The following is a 15,661-nucleotide window of genomic DNA, read 5'->3' on the forward strand; positions in this document are numbered from 1 at the left end:
AGTAAATAAATCTTAATAAAGGACTAAATATGAAAAAAAAAAAATTTACAGTACCAGGTCATTTTTTCCAGAAATAGGCACGACCTTATTCAGAGCTGCTTCTGCAAACCTTGATCTGTGAATATTAACAAAATTAAAAAAACCTTTAAATTTAAGGAAGTTTAACATTAATTTAATCCCAATACATTGATAGTATTGATTTCTTACATTTGTCAATGACCACAACGTTGTTGAAAGGTTAATACAGCTGACTGAACTGATTCCTCAGTATGTGACAAGCATGTCTTTATTTCACTGACCACCACTTCTCAAATTTATAGGAATGGAAGGCTAAGTTAAATCCAGAATGTAGTGGGATGGAATTAAATAGAGTAAAGCATTTAATTACCATTCTGCTAACCTTCCACCTTATAATGTTGAAAATTAATTAATGTTATAATCAATGATCAAATGAAAATGGTTAGACAATTGAAGTCACTAACATGAAAAGAAACAACAAAGTTTTCATTTCACTGATTTAGAATATTTATTACTAAATCTCATATAATGGTAATAATGATTCAGACGATGGTGCCAATGAGAATTAATCCCATAACCTATTGAGTCACAGGTGAACTATTAAAAAGTTCCTCTAGCAGATCTAAGGGACAAGTCAGCTTTACAGAGTTCATCCTTCTTCATAGTGTACTCTTAAAATTAAACAGACACCCTACTGTAATACAATGAAACACTTATTAAATGTATAGTATAACTGCTGCATCTAACTTGAATTTTTTTCTGCTCTGTGGTACCTATTTACAGACAAAGCCATTTTAGGTTTCAGTATCTTGGCAATTAACAAACTGGAATAATGGTGAAGGGGTATCAGCTCTGTTTTTCAGATGGACATTCATTACTTTATTGATATATTACTACTTTTGTCATGTCTCTCCCATGAGATAATATACTTGCAATGTTTTATATAGTGAAACAATTATCAGGAGTCACTTTTAGATCTAAGCAAACAGAGCAGCAGAAATATTTTCTCTTATCTATTAGACAGCAAAATTAAAAGTTCTCTTTTGGGTAAGGTCCTTGAAACTATGAATGACTTTCACTTTTTTGTTTTCAAAAACTTTCAAAATCAGAATGCCGACCATTATGTGTTCATGATGCCATAAAAACTATGCAAGTTTACTCAGCTGTTCTATTCTACATTTATAAATTTCAAAATATTTATTTATCATTGCAACTTCGCTAACACTAATTTCCAGAAAGTAATATTGGAGCCTATGTTTTGCTTTTCTTAAAGTGAAGGAATGGCTGTGTGGTTAAGAAACTCACTTTGCAACAGACGTGGATTTGAGATCAGTCCCTCAGCATGGCACCTTAGACAAGTGTGAATTTGGTCGATGGAAACTGTGTGGAAGTCCATCACCATCATCAAAACATCTCTTTTCTATGACCTGGGTTGGACAGGTTGACAGGAGCTGGTGAGCCAGGGTACTGTGTCAAGTTCTACTATTTGCTTTGGCATGATTTCTGTGTCTGGTTGCCCTTCTTCCTATTTCCAACCACTCTACAAAGAGTAGTGGGTACTTGTTTTTATAACACCAGCGCCAGCAAGGTCACCAAATAACTTTCAAAACAAGACCCCTCAAGTAAGTGGTGAGTAGTAATGAGGGAAGTGTGCCAGGTGGTGAGGGGTTAAAGTGCAACAGAGAGACAGAAACAGTGTGTGTGCACGTGTGTGTGTATCATTGTGTTTGTGCATATCCCCACCATACCATAGCACAAGAACCCAACTTAAAGAAATAAGTACCAGGGTTGATTTGTTCATCTAAACCCTTCGAGGCAGAGCTACAGTATGGCCACAGCCTAATCAGTGAAACGAGTAAGAAAAGATGAAAGATAAAAGCTAAACAACTCACGCAGGTAGCAGTGTTGTCATGGAGTAGGAACCATCAGTATAAGTGATGTATTGTACCAGGCCACTGTTTAAAATCGCAATAAGGTGGCAGCTGATTGAATAAGGCTGTTGGTTATTTGGAGGAGTATTTAGTGAAAGGAAGTATAAATCTTTAAAAGATCCTTCTTTGCTAAGATCAAAAACACCAGACAATATACCTGCAAAAGAGAACATATAGTCTACATCTGTAAGATGCATTATTACTCTCCTATTTATAATTCTCAAAAGACTGCTTTGATAGGCCCTCAATTACTAACACCTATAAAACTGGAAATATCTGGGGCTGAACATAATGCTAATCAAGACATGGTCATGGTCTGATAAGATATGTGTATATGCATAATTACACACACACACACTCTCACACACATATATGGCTGACTGTGACTGTGTGGTAAGAAGTTTGCTTCCCAACCAAATAGTTCTGGGTTCAGTTTCACTGAGCAATACTTTAGGTAGGTGTTTTCTATTACAGCCTTGGGTCGACCAAAGCCTTGTGAGTGGATTCGGTAGATGGAAATTGAAACAAGCCTGTCATGTATATGTGTGTGCATGCGTATGTGCCTGGTGTTGGTGTGTTCACATCCCTTTAACTTAGGGGTGTGGCCATAGAATAAGTACCAAGTTTTAAAAAAAAGCTAAGTACTAAGGTCAATTCATTTGACTAAAAGTTTTCAAGGCAATGACCCAGCAGGGAAAGTAGAGTTAACCCTTTATCATTCACATTATTCTATCAAAAATAATGCCTTTTTATTCATATTGTTTTGAATTAACCATGAATTATCTTGTAGCAATGAGATTTTATTAAGGAGGCTATTAATTTTTAGAATGATATTGTAGGGTTGGTGAGTGAAGCCAGTTTGGACTTAAGGCAGGCAGAATATTTTGCTTGAATTGAGACCCCCTTCGGTCATGACTGACCTTGGGATTGCACCTAGAAAGTTACCCTTCCAGGCACAAGTCTGGGCAAGGTTGTTTTATGGAAGACCAGCAGTCACCCATGCATACCAACCTCCCCTCTCTATGCCACCAGTGTTATCCAAAGGAAAGGCAACAGCAGATACAGCTTGGCACATGTGATGTCACAACTCATTTCTACAGCTGAGTGAACTGGAGCAACGTGAAATAAAGTGTCTTGCTCAAGAGCACAACATGCAGCCCGGTCCGGGATTCGAACTCACAACTTCACTATTGTAAGCTCAATGCTCTAACCACTGAGCCATGTGCCTTCACTGAATTTGGTTGAATACAGAGGGTTTAAATGCAGAAGAGTTTAAATGATGATGAAGGAAAACATAGAGACACAAGGCTGGCAATTTTGAAAGGAGATGGATTCCAGTCTCCAATATTTGAGTGGTATTTTATTTTATGAATCCCGAAAAAGATTAAAAAACCATTGAGTACAAGAGCTGGAAGAAATACCACATTTTTTCTGCTTGTTTTCTGATGCTCTCATGATTCTACCATCACACTACCATTATTCATAATTAACTAAAGAAGAAATAATAATTAAACTAATGACAATCTGAATTGATGAATAAAAGTTAATAAAATGTGTAAAACTGACAACATTTGTTTAACATATGGTGGCTCTTAGTAAAAGGAATCACTAATATATTGAAGTGGTAAGTTAATGGGCCTTAAATGTAATAAACAAATACCTATTAAATATTGAATATATATATATATATATATATATATATATATATATAAGGAGTGTATGATAATACATGAAAAGGATAAATAGAGATAAAGAGTTCATTTAAACATTTAAAACATAAAATAAAATATTGGAGTGAATTATAGGAATATGGAATATAAGAAAATATATAAAAAAAGGTTAAGTGGATTTAAAAGGATGTGAGGGAAGACTCAAGTACAATGCTCTAAATGAGATGTCACTCAAATAGAGAAAAGCAATTAGTTAAAGAAATATTAACAAGAATACATTAAATGTGAAGCAAATTTTGTTCAGTTCTGAGAAATTTGAATAATTAAATGATTAAATCATAAAATAATTAAAATGATTAATTAACTGAAAAATCTCTGTAAAACCTTTTTAAGATTCAAAAATCAAAAGGTAAAAAAATAAGTTAAATTAACAAAGAATTTAAATCATTAAATGATTAAATCGTAGGATAATTACAAAGACAATTGCAAGATAATTAAAAAAATTAATTAATTAATTAATTAATTAAAAATAGCAAAACAGTTTTAAAATAAAAATAAATATAAAAAAATAAGGGTTGAAATAAAAGATGAAATTGAACTAAGAACCAGATTTGTTGCAAGGTAACTGTTACTTTATTTAGATATTCATTTTACGTCTCTTTTTTCATGCTAGTGTGGGTTAGGTAATTACAATTTACAGAAAGCATTGTTTAAACAGGCAGACGATCTTACAATTTAAAACTCATAGTAAAACAGAAAGAAATGTTAATTGAAACCAAATATTTTCATGTAAATTCAACCGAAAATTCTTCCCGTATCAAATTAAATGTTAACTTTATATATTTGGAGAGATATAATCCATATCAAGTAGCTACGGAAAGAAAAAGAAATGGAGTTAAGTACAAAGAGGGATAAATCGGAGAATACCATAAATCCTCGAGTATAATCCACATTTTTTTCCCAAAATTTAAAGGTCAAAATCCCTAGTGCGTACTATATACAAGATCAAAAATGAAAATTATTTTCTAAGCAATGTCCGAGTCTCTATTTGCTGTCTGACAATGTTTATTCAGACGCATTGTCGGGTGCGAAAATACCTTAAGCTAAGCCTGAAAGCAATGAAGTCATAAAAGAATCATCCATAACTTGCAGTAAGCAACATTTATTAAACGTTATTACTGTTATTTCTTTATTTTCTGCAAACAAAATGCACAAAAAAAGCTACACGTTTGCATTATGTTATATATACAATAATAATAAAAGACGTTACCGTATACATTTTTACAAACCAAGGACGTTATATAGACCTCCTTGACTCATGTTAGAGAAGGGGTGCATATTATACACAAGGTTTAGGTTTTTCAGAGGTACAGCCCCCTAAAAATCCCCTGCGTATTATACTCAAGGGCACACTATACTCAGGATTTACAGTATAAACTGGAAACAAAATAGTCCAAGATAATAGCAGATCTCTAAAATGGTTTCTCTCATCAGTGTGTCAAAAACTGCATTAGAGTCAAGTTAATGTAGCCCAGTACATAACTGGTACTGAGTTTGTCAGATCAAAAGAGAATGAGCCAACAATGGAGCCTCTATGTGATTCCTCAACTTGCAAGAAATAGCAGCTAAATCTTGCTTAACACTTTAGCATTTAAACTGGTGGATTTGGCTTCTCACACCTACCCTATAATATCATTCTAAATGTAAACAATCATAACAGTGGAACCTTGAAGCTATGAGACAATGCATGAATAATTCAAAACAATGAGAATAAATAAGCATTACATTCGGCAGAGTAATCTAAATGGTTAAATAACATGCAACTCTCTAAAAAGAATAAGCAGACTTTTAAATATTGAGATCTGAGATCTGCAATGCCTGGGGGGGGGGATAAAATGAGGATAGACAGCATAGGTAGACCACCTTAATGATGACAACAACTCCCACTACCCCCACTCATACCTCTACAACCACACCACCATCACCACCCAAAGATCAAATTTTAAAAAAATTAAAACCTAGTACAATTTGAACACTGAATATTGAAATAATAAAATTCATTATCATCATCATCATCGTTTAATGTCCATTTTCCATGCTGGCATGGGTTGGACGGTCTGACAGAAGGCTTCACTAGTCTCCACTCTGATCTGGCAATGTTTCTACAGCTGGATGCCTTTCCTAATGCCAACCACTCTGAGAGTGTAATGGGTGCTTTTTACATGCCACCAGCACTGGCACTGGCATCATCCACGTTCGGATGGTGCTTTTTACATGCTACGGGCACAAGAGTCAGTTGGGCGGGCATCGACCATGCTCAGATGGTGCTTTTTATGTACCATGGGCACAGGGAATCAGTCAAGCAGCGCTGGCAATGACCCATGCATGAATGGTACTTATTGTGTGCCACCAGCATGAGAACTAGTCAGGCGGCTCTGGCATCGGCCACAACTACAATTCCCATTTGATTGTCATCTGATTTTTGAGTTCAAGCATGGCGTATCACCCGATGATTCAAAGGTACTTTTTAAATGGGCTGGTTATGCAACACTGGTATAGGCTACAGCTGTGATCTCACTTTACTTCCTGGGTCTTCTCAATCACAGCATATGTCCAGAGGTCTCGGTCTTTCATTATTGCCTCTGTGAGGTCCAATGTTCAAAGGTCATGCATCACCACCTCATTCCCTGTCTTCCTGGGTCTCCTTCTTCCATAGGTTCCTTCCACTGTTAGGAAGTAACACTTCTTTGCACATCTCTCCTCATCCATACACAGCACATGGCCATACCAGCACAGTTGTCTCTCTTGCACACCACTATAAATCATTTATTGGGTTAGCTCTCTGTCTATTCTCATTTCATCACCCCCCCCCCCCCAGGCATAGTAGATCTTGAATCTTAATATTTAGAATTCTTTCAAGAGTATTGCATGTTATTTAACCTCTTATCATTCAAATTACTCTGCCAAATATAATGCTTATTTATTCCCAGATAATGATGGAGCCATTTTCCAAACCAACTGCAATATGGGTTGTACACAGTGACAGTCTACGTGCTTTTATAAAGTAGTGTAGTAAATGCATAATTTCAAAGTTTAAGTGGGTAAAATTATATTACAGAAGTAATTTTAGATGATGACAAAGCCTTGTAATTAGATATATAATTAATATTTAACATAGGCAATATCTAACAATTTGGGACATCATTAAGTCAACCCTAGCTACTGATCTGGTGCTCATTTCTATTGAACCTTGAAGGATGAAAGCCCAAATTGATCTTGGCAGAATTTGAAATCAGAACTTAATGTATCTAAATAGTCTTATGAATAATTGCAGAGGATAAATGTTACCTAAGTGGTAATCCCAGATAATGATGAAACCATTTTCCAAACCAACTGCAATCCGGGTTGTACACAGTGAGGTGGTCACAATTTTGATGGCAGCAGCAAATGGCCACACCATATCTGGATCAGGAGACTCAGAATCTGAAGTAAAAGAAAAAAATGAACTATTAATATAAGATAATGTAACACGAATCATTTTCATTATTAAATCCATCATTAGCATCATGATAACGATGCAATAAATCAACATTCAACATCTTGGAAACCTTTAACCAATAACACTGTTACTCTTTACTCTTTTACTTGTTTCAGTCATTTGACTGTGGCCATGCTGGAGCACTGCCTTTAGTCGAGCAAATCAACCCCAGGACTTATTCTTTGTAAACCTAGTACTTATTCTATTGGTCTCTTTTGCCGAACCGCTAAGTTACGGGGACATAAACACACCATTATTGGTTGTCAAGCGATGTTGCGGGGACAAACACAGACATACAAGCATATACATATATATATATCTACATATATACGATGGGCTTCTTTCAGTTTCCGTCTACCAAATCCACTCACAAGGCTTTGGTCAGCCCAAGGCTATAGTAGAAGACACTTGCCCAAGGTGCCACACAGTGGGACTGAACCCAAAATTTATCATAATTAAAACATCTTTTATCTTTTACTTGTTTCTGTCATTTCTGTCATTCTGGGGCACTGCCTTGAAGAGATTTTAGTCAAACGGATCGACCCCTATACTTTTATTAAGCTTGGTACTTATTCTAATAGTTTCTTTTGCTGAATCGCTAAGTTACAGGGATGTAAACAAACCAGCACCAGCTGTCAGATGGTGTGAGACAGACACACACACAGACACACACACACACACACACACACACACACATATATAAATGATAGGTTTTTTGCAGTTTCTTATTTCTTTACTGCTCTCAAGGGTCTACACACAGAGGGGACAAACAAGAACAGACAAACGGATTAAGTCAATTATATCGCCCCCAGTGCATAACTGGTATTTATTTAATCGACCCAGAAAGGATGAAAGGCAAAGTTAATCTCAGCGGAATTTGAACTCAGAATGTAGTGGCAGACGAAATACCACTAAGCATTTCACCCGGTGTGCTAACGTTTCTGCCAGCTTGCTGCCTTTTCAGTTTCTGTCTACCAAATCATCCACACACAAGGCTTTGGTTGGCCCGAGACTACAGCAGAAGACACTTACCCAAGGTACCAAGCAGTGGGACTGAACCTGGAACCATGTGGTTGGGAAGCAAACTTCTCACCACACAGCCATGCCTGTACCTGTGGAAACTAAAAAGAAAGTGAATAAAAAAAAACTCTAAAGGTACCAAAATATGAAACTGAATTTAGAATCCAGTCCTGTGATTTACCATTTAAGCCAACCTATTGTTTTATTATTATCTATCATCATTGATACACGAACAAGTATTACACTATATCTGTTGCCAGGACACCAACTTTGAAATGATCCAGTCTGTCTATCTATAAACAAGTGAGGGTGGCAAGCTGGCAGAATCATTAGCACGCCAGGCAAAATGCGTTACGTTCTGAGTTCAAATTTTGCTGAGGTCGACTTTGCTTTTCATCTTTTCAGGGTCGATTAAATATGTGCCAGTTACACACTGGGGTTGATGTAATCGACTTCAACATTTTGTCTGTCCTTGTTTGTCCCCTGTGGGCAATAAAGAAATATCCATAAACAAGTGGGGTAAGAACTGAAGTACAGTGCTTGTAAATCTGACAAAGGTTTCATTTATCAGCCGTAACAATTTTAACAATGCCTATGGGGATAGGCTAATGTGGATTGGCTTCTCGCTCAGGTTGACTAGCTCTAAACATTGTCAGCTGTTGGTGGTTGAGGTTGGTTATGCCTACAAAAGGTAAAGTTTCTTCTAAAGAAAAGCAGGAAGAGAATAAGACATTCTGAACAAATCTTTGCTCACCTTTCTTTGGTTTCACCAATGAATACCGATTGAGAATATGACAGTTGGTTGACCAAACAAGAAGGGAAGGTGGAGTGGCTACAATGAGAAAACAGAAGCTATAATATGCCACACACACACACACACACATTACACAATGTTATATGCACATGTACACTGTATACATTCATATATTGCAATATTTTATTTTGTTTACTTATGTATAATAAGAGAAATTTAAAATATAAATGAGGGTAAAACTAGGCTGTAGTATTATATTAGACTGTAAAAAATATATAAACACAACAAAAAAAACTATGGAAATGAAAATCCTGTAGACAGTAATCCTGCAACATCTAAGTACTAATGTACACATCTCACTGCCTATTGTAATAAAATGCTGTATATCTAATGGTAATTGTTAATTGTAAGGATGTTGGTGGCATTTGTAGTAATACACTCTATTGAATAGAGTCATAATTAAATATAAATGATTTCAGTTTAAAATGTGCAAGTTATTTAATGATGTATGAAAGTAGTGGTAAAAATAAAATATTTTGTAGACATCCCTTAAAATAAAAGTCATACTGCTTACAGCATAAAATTTAATCTTTAAATCAAGAATTTGCTGAGAAAAACAAGGAAATTTGAAATAGTTGAGAGCAATATTAGCCTATGGAGAAGTAATGAAATGATAGAATTAGACTGATGAAAAGTTAACTAAAAACCGAATGTCAGTAGTTATTTAGAAAATCATGATGAATTAGATTGTGATGGCTTTTAAGTGATAAACTCAATTTTATGAATATTGACCTTTATTTTGGAAAGTGTGCTGCAGAATTTGCTTAATAACTTTTTGCACAAATGTTACTGACCAAAATCAGGAACCGTGCCAGTCTGAATGGCTGCATTAGAATTTTTTTTTTTTATGTGTTTCATGCTTTATTCTTTGCAGTAATATTTCTTTCTAATTTTGGCACAACACCAGTAATTTTGAGGGGTTGGGGAAGACATTTGGACCAATCGCAGTACAAGGCAAGTACTTACTTTATCAACCCCTGAAAGGATGAACGGTAAAATTGACCATGGCAGCATTTGAACTCAGAATGCAAAGAGTCAAGAGAAATGTTACTAAACATTTTGTCAGCCTCAGTAACAATTATACCAGCTTGCAGCTTTTCTTATAATACTTTCTGAAGTGGCTGAGTTCCTTTTGAGTGTTGGGCCTCACAGAGGTGAGGTAGCTGAGTTCCTTTAAGCATTGGGCCTCATGGAGGAAATGACCGAAACCTTTGGTATTATGTTGTGCTTGAGAAGAAGACGCATCAAGCCGAGCAAAATCATTTGTGGCAGATACCAGTGTCATGCAAATAGCACCCGTGTTAGTGGCATGTAAAAGCACCCATTACACTTTCAGAGTGGTTGGCATTAGAAAGGGCATGCAGCCATAGAAAACCATGCCAAATCAGACTGGAGCATGGCACAGCCTTCCAGCATGCCAGCCCAGTCAAACCGTCCAACCCATGCCAGCATGGACAACAGATATTAAATGAGGGGAAAAAACAATTCTGGAAGAACATGAATAACCATGATTGTACATGATAGGGGAAAGGGTCAACATTATATGAGAAATTAACATGTGTTACTAAATTTTAGCTATAAATAGTGAGGGTCACATTTTAAACAAGATCATACTGTGCTGGAATAAGGACTTATTTTTTTAGTCAGGAGAAAAGACAATTTTGACACATGACTGTTTACAGGACCTCCAAGACTGATGGGAGGAGTGGGAGAGAATAAAGTATCCTGAAACTGATGAACTGGTTAGAATGCTAACAACAGAGTGAACTCCATAAAAGGTACCCAAAGTGCCAGGTGGTAGTGTTAAGAGACAATGAACTAAGTGTACTACCCAATTAGGTTTTAGCAGAATTTGAACTCAGAGTGTAAAGAGCTGAAACAAACACCACAAGGCATCCAGCATGACATTATTATATCATCATCAGCAGCAGTAGCAACAGCACCAGCTGGAATGGGTTGGGTGGTTTGACAGAATCTGATGGGTCTGAGGACGGCGGTGTGCTTGAGTGTCTGCTTTGGCTTGGTTTCTATAGCTGGATGACTTTTCCAATGCTAACCAATTTACACTCAATACTGGGTACATTTTTTCATGTCACTGGCACTAGTGGGGTTTCCATACAGCTCACAGGATTATGAAATTCAAAGAGTGGGGAATGGCTTTATGCTAGGAGAAGGAGGTTAAGTTTTTTGTTGCAGAGGATATACATGGCTATTCACATTTAGGGGAGAGAGTTAGAAGTGAATCAGTTGTAGCTGTGTAGAGATAAATAATGGTGGTGAAGTGTCCAAGTGATTCCTCAAGGTATGAAGTGAGAAGAAGTGAGTGAAGACAGAGAAACTACAAGTGTGAATGAGTGGGGTTTTGCAACAGTGTATGGGGTGGGGAGAGATAGGGGAAATGGGAGAGGGGAAAGGAGGTAGGCAATAGCGGTATAGATTGGGCAGGGTTGAAAGATGAGTGCAAGGAGTGATAGACACAGGGGTTGGGGATGGTCAATGGTGTATGAGTTGGGGAAAGTAAGGGGATGCTACAAGAGAGCAGAGCACTCTACCAAGTGCATTTTTTAATTCAATTCTGAAAGGATGAAAGACCAAGTCAACCGTAGCAGGATTTGAACTCAGAATGCAGATAACCAGGGCAAATACCATAAAGCATTCTAGCTGATGCTTTAATGACTCTGCCAATTCACTGCCTTTGATAATTTTTGACAAGAATCACACATTGCATATATTGCTTAAAAAGCAAATGTCCTATCAATTACAACACAGGCAGACTGCAGTTTCCTTCATCCAAGTTATGTGACTTTTCATATGGCTGTGTGTGCATGTGCCTGTATATGCATGTGTTCACTTTGCTTTTTAATTCTTTCAATTCTTCCATTGAAAAATGGTTTGTGTTGAACTAAGGGGAACAAAGCTACATTCTTAGAATTCATTCATCAAAAATTGTATAAATTAATGTTGAAAAGTTACCGGCCTTTAAATGCTAAGCTATTCCGGTGTTGAGTCTGTACCATAGATAGTAAACATAGATCCTTTGCTACTATGAAGAAACATCCAGTTCAGCATTTGGTATAGCTTTCAATCCTAAAACTCAGTACTACACCTTCTAGGATCATTGTCATCATCATCATCCTTTTGTGTGTGTGCGTATGTGATAAAATACATAACTCTCTTCAGGTTTTATCTTTTTCGTTTTACATGTTTCCATATTTTCTTTATCAGATTTCTGCAGTTGACTTTGAATGGTTGAGTTCCTAAATCCATATCCAATCTTTCTATGGAATCATGGTCACATCATGAATTAATTGAATATATTTGATGTTTGTGTTGTTGTTTCCTTTAAGACTTTCCTGCCAAAGGTTTGTTGATGGCGAGCTGGCAGAAACATTAGCACGCCGGGCGAAATGCTTAGCGGTATTTCGTCTGCGTTATGTTGTGAGTTCAAATTCCGCCGAGGTCGACTTTGCCTTTCATCCTTTCGGGGTCGATAAATTAAGTACCAGTTACGCACTGGGGTCGATGTAATCGACTTAATACCTATGTCTGTCCTTGTTTGTCCCCTCTGTGTTTAGCCCCTTGTGGGTAATAAAGAAATAGGTTAGCATTATGTCTCAGTGGTCATGTATTGAGTCATCTGTCATGGTGGTCAAATTTTGACTGTCAGGCTTTTTTTGTATGTAATTATGTGAGTAGGCATGTATGTGTGTATTCATACATATACGCACCACCAGATTGAATAGTGCAGCCCAGGTGTCAAAACCATAATCATATCCGTCGGGCAACTGATGATGGAGGCATGTTGGATTGTTGGTATGGCTGTTTTTGTATAAGTGGAATAGCATTATAACACATCTTTTGATATATATGGTTTATATAACTTGTAGAAAAAGAAAGTACTATATCAGTTAGCCTATTCATTTACAAATATGTATTCAACACAGGAGGTTAAAGATGATGATGATGATCATCATCATCAACAATATTTAATATCCTTTCTCTATGCTGGCATGGAGTTGACCAGACTCCATTTTGTTTGTTTTGCTATGATTTCTGTGGCTGGATGCCCTTCCTAATGCCAACCACTTTACAATGTGTACTGGGTGCTTTTAATGTGATACTGGCACAGGTGCTTTTACATGGCACCAGCACCCATGGGCCAGCAAAACTAGGACCATTCAGCTAAATGAGGGACATAGAGAACATGCCTGACTGTATGGGTCGCCATGATTTTGCTTAGTTTGACATGTCTTCTGAAGCATAGTAAACCACCAGAAGTTTCGGTCCCTGGTCAGCTCCTCTGTGAGGCCCAGAATAATTGACCTCACATGATTATAATTAATTATGCAGTACTTTTACTGCCAACAAACAGTGACCAGCAAGTTCCACATGACACCTATGTACAACAAGATGGGCAGGGTTAGAGATAGCTGGATGTTTGATCTTTTGGACTGTTAGTATAACACCCAATCAATCCGAGTATGCTCATGTATGTGGTTCTATTAAGAACACAGTAGGTAGCATATGCTTCTGTTTCTGGTCAATGAACTAGAACTAAGTCGCCTATATTATCATTAAAAACAACTACATCCACAATCCATTTGTTTAATAAAATATGGCAGAGAGGAAAATTAAAGGACAAAAGCAAAATGAAGCAAAACTTAGATTTTCATCATTGATGCATCATAGTTATAAAAAGTTGTAGTTTTTATTTTATAACAGTTGATGTATCTCTCCCTTTATGTTTTAAATTGCTTCCTTTATGCTGGTCTCCAGTTATTTCAGAGTGCACTGGCTCATGTGATAACGAAAAATTAATAAATAAATTACTAAGAGAGAAAATTTTCCAATCAGATTTTCATCATTGATGTGTCTAGCATTCAAGCAAGCATTCAAGTACAGCATTCCAGGAAATTTCTGAAATATTTCATTTCTGAATTTGATTGATTATTTCAGGGAAGAAGCTTTTGAAAAATTTACTGTCAATATTCCCAATGCAATACTTACTCACCAGTTTTATAAGTCAGAAATTTCTAAAGTGGGGAATCTATACATTAACTTCCACCTCACCATTTACTAAACAAACGAATAGTTAATAAACTCTATCTTTGTATTGTATTCGAAATGAAATACTCAAAATAATACAGGTACAGTCATGGCTGTATGCTTAAGAAGCTTGCTTTGCAACAGCATGGTTTCTGGTTCAATCCCACTGTGTGACACTTTGGGAATTTGCCTTCTATTGGAGCCTTGGGCTGACCAATTGACTAATGTCTTGTGAATGAATTTGGTAGATAGAAACTGAAAGAAGCCTGTTGTATATGTGCATGCGCATGCACGTGCATGTGTGTGTATGAATGCATGCATGTATGTATGTGTGTATGTATGTATGCATTTGTGCATGTGTGTGTTTGTGTGTACACTAATGTGGACATCAATGTCACTGTCAAAAACATTATGTTGTTTGTTTCTAGAGAAAACATGTCTGGTTATGGTAAATATTACCTTGCATGGAAACAGGTGAGGCTTGATAGCATGAAGAGTATCTGGTTGTGGACAATCTGCTTCAACAAATTCAGTCCAATACATGCAAGCACAGAAAAGTGGATGTTAAGTTATAATGACGCCCTCTGCCATCCTCTTAAATTTTTCTCTCTCTCCTTTCTCTCTGCTAATATGCTGCCTTAAAACAATGTGTAATGAGGATCTATGCGGTAGTGGCTTCCATAAACAGAGTTTTCATAATGTGTAGGAAAACTGTGCACATGCATCCCAACTCCCATCACACACACATGCACACAATCATCATCATCAATATTTAATGTGTTGTCCATGCTGGCATGAGTTGGGTGGTTTGACCAGGGCTGGTAAGCTGGGGAGCAAATTCCAGTCTGATTTGGCATGGTTTTCTATGGCTGGATGACCTTCTTAACACCAACCACTCTGAGAGTATAATGGGTGCTTTTACGCGCCACTGGCACTGGTGCCATTTGCATGATGCCAATGTGCATTTACATGTCACTGACATGGGTGCAAATTTCTGTGACATAGGTATCTGCAACAACTGCGATTTTGCTCAGCTTGACAAGTCTTCGCCTCATGCACAACATAATGACAAAGATCTTGGTCATTGCCTCTATGAGGCCCAACACTTGAAAGGAACTCAGCCATTTTGCCTCTCTGAGGCCTAACGCTCGAAAGGAACTCAGTCATTTTGCCTCCGTGAGGCTCAGCGTTCAAGAGATGTTTTAAGGGCTACCAGCATAGGTGCACTTGGCTTGATGGGTCCTCTCAAGCACAGCACATCGCCAAAGGTCTTAGTCACTAGTCATTGCCCCTGTGAGGCTCTGAGTTTGAAGATCATACTTCACCACCTCATCCTATGTTTTCCTGGGTCTACCTCCACCACAGGTTCCCTCCACAGTTAGAGATTGGCTCTTCTTTACATACAGCTGTCCTTGTCTGTACATATCACATGACCATGCCAGTGCATTCATCTCTCTTGCACACCACATCTGATGCCTCTTACACCTAACTTTTCTCTCAAGATGCTTACAGTCTGTTGAATATGCAAGCTGACATTGCACATCCAGCAAAACATACTGGCTTCATTTCTTTCAAGCTTAAGCCTGGCCTTGGCTGTCACAGCCCATGTTTCACTGCCATGCAG

The 15,661-nt window shown here is 37.2% G+C and overlaps 1 protein-coding gene across 2 annotated transcripts in view; it reads right to left on the reverse strand.

Moving 5' to 3' along the window:
* The window catches only part of LOC115209878 (WD repeat-containing protein 93-like), a 154,985-nt gene that overhangs the window by 61,672 nt on the left and 77,652 nt on the right, over nucleotides 1-15,661 (reverse strand). For both annotated transcript variants that reach the window (XM_036501464.1, XM_029778455.2), the window contains exons 9-12: nucleotides 8,932-9,009; nucleotides 6,968-7,102; nucleotides 1,911-2,106; nucleotides 55-115 (exon numbers count right to left, since the gene is read on the reverse strand). In XM_036501464.1, coding sequence (XP_036357357.1) covers nucleotides 55-115; nucleotides 1,911-2,106; nucleotides 6,968-7,102; nucleotides 8,932-9,009 — 470 coding nt within the window. The remainder of the gene's footprint in view (nucleotides 1-54; nucleotides 116-1,910; nucleotides 2,107-6,967; nucleotides 7,103-8,931; nucleotides 9,010-15,661) is intronic.

The sequence above is a fragment of the Octopus sinensis genome, linkage group LG3 (genome assembly GCF_006345805.1).
Source record: "Octopus sinensis linkage group LG3, ASM634580v1, whole genome shotgun sequence".
Lineage (NCBI taxonomy): Eukaryota > Metazoa > Mollusca > Cephalopoda > Octopoda > Octopodidae > Octopus > Octopus sinensis.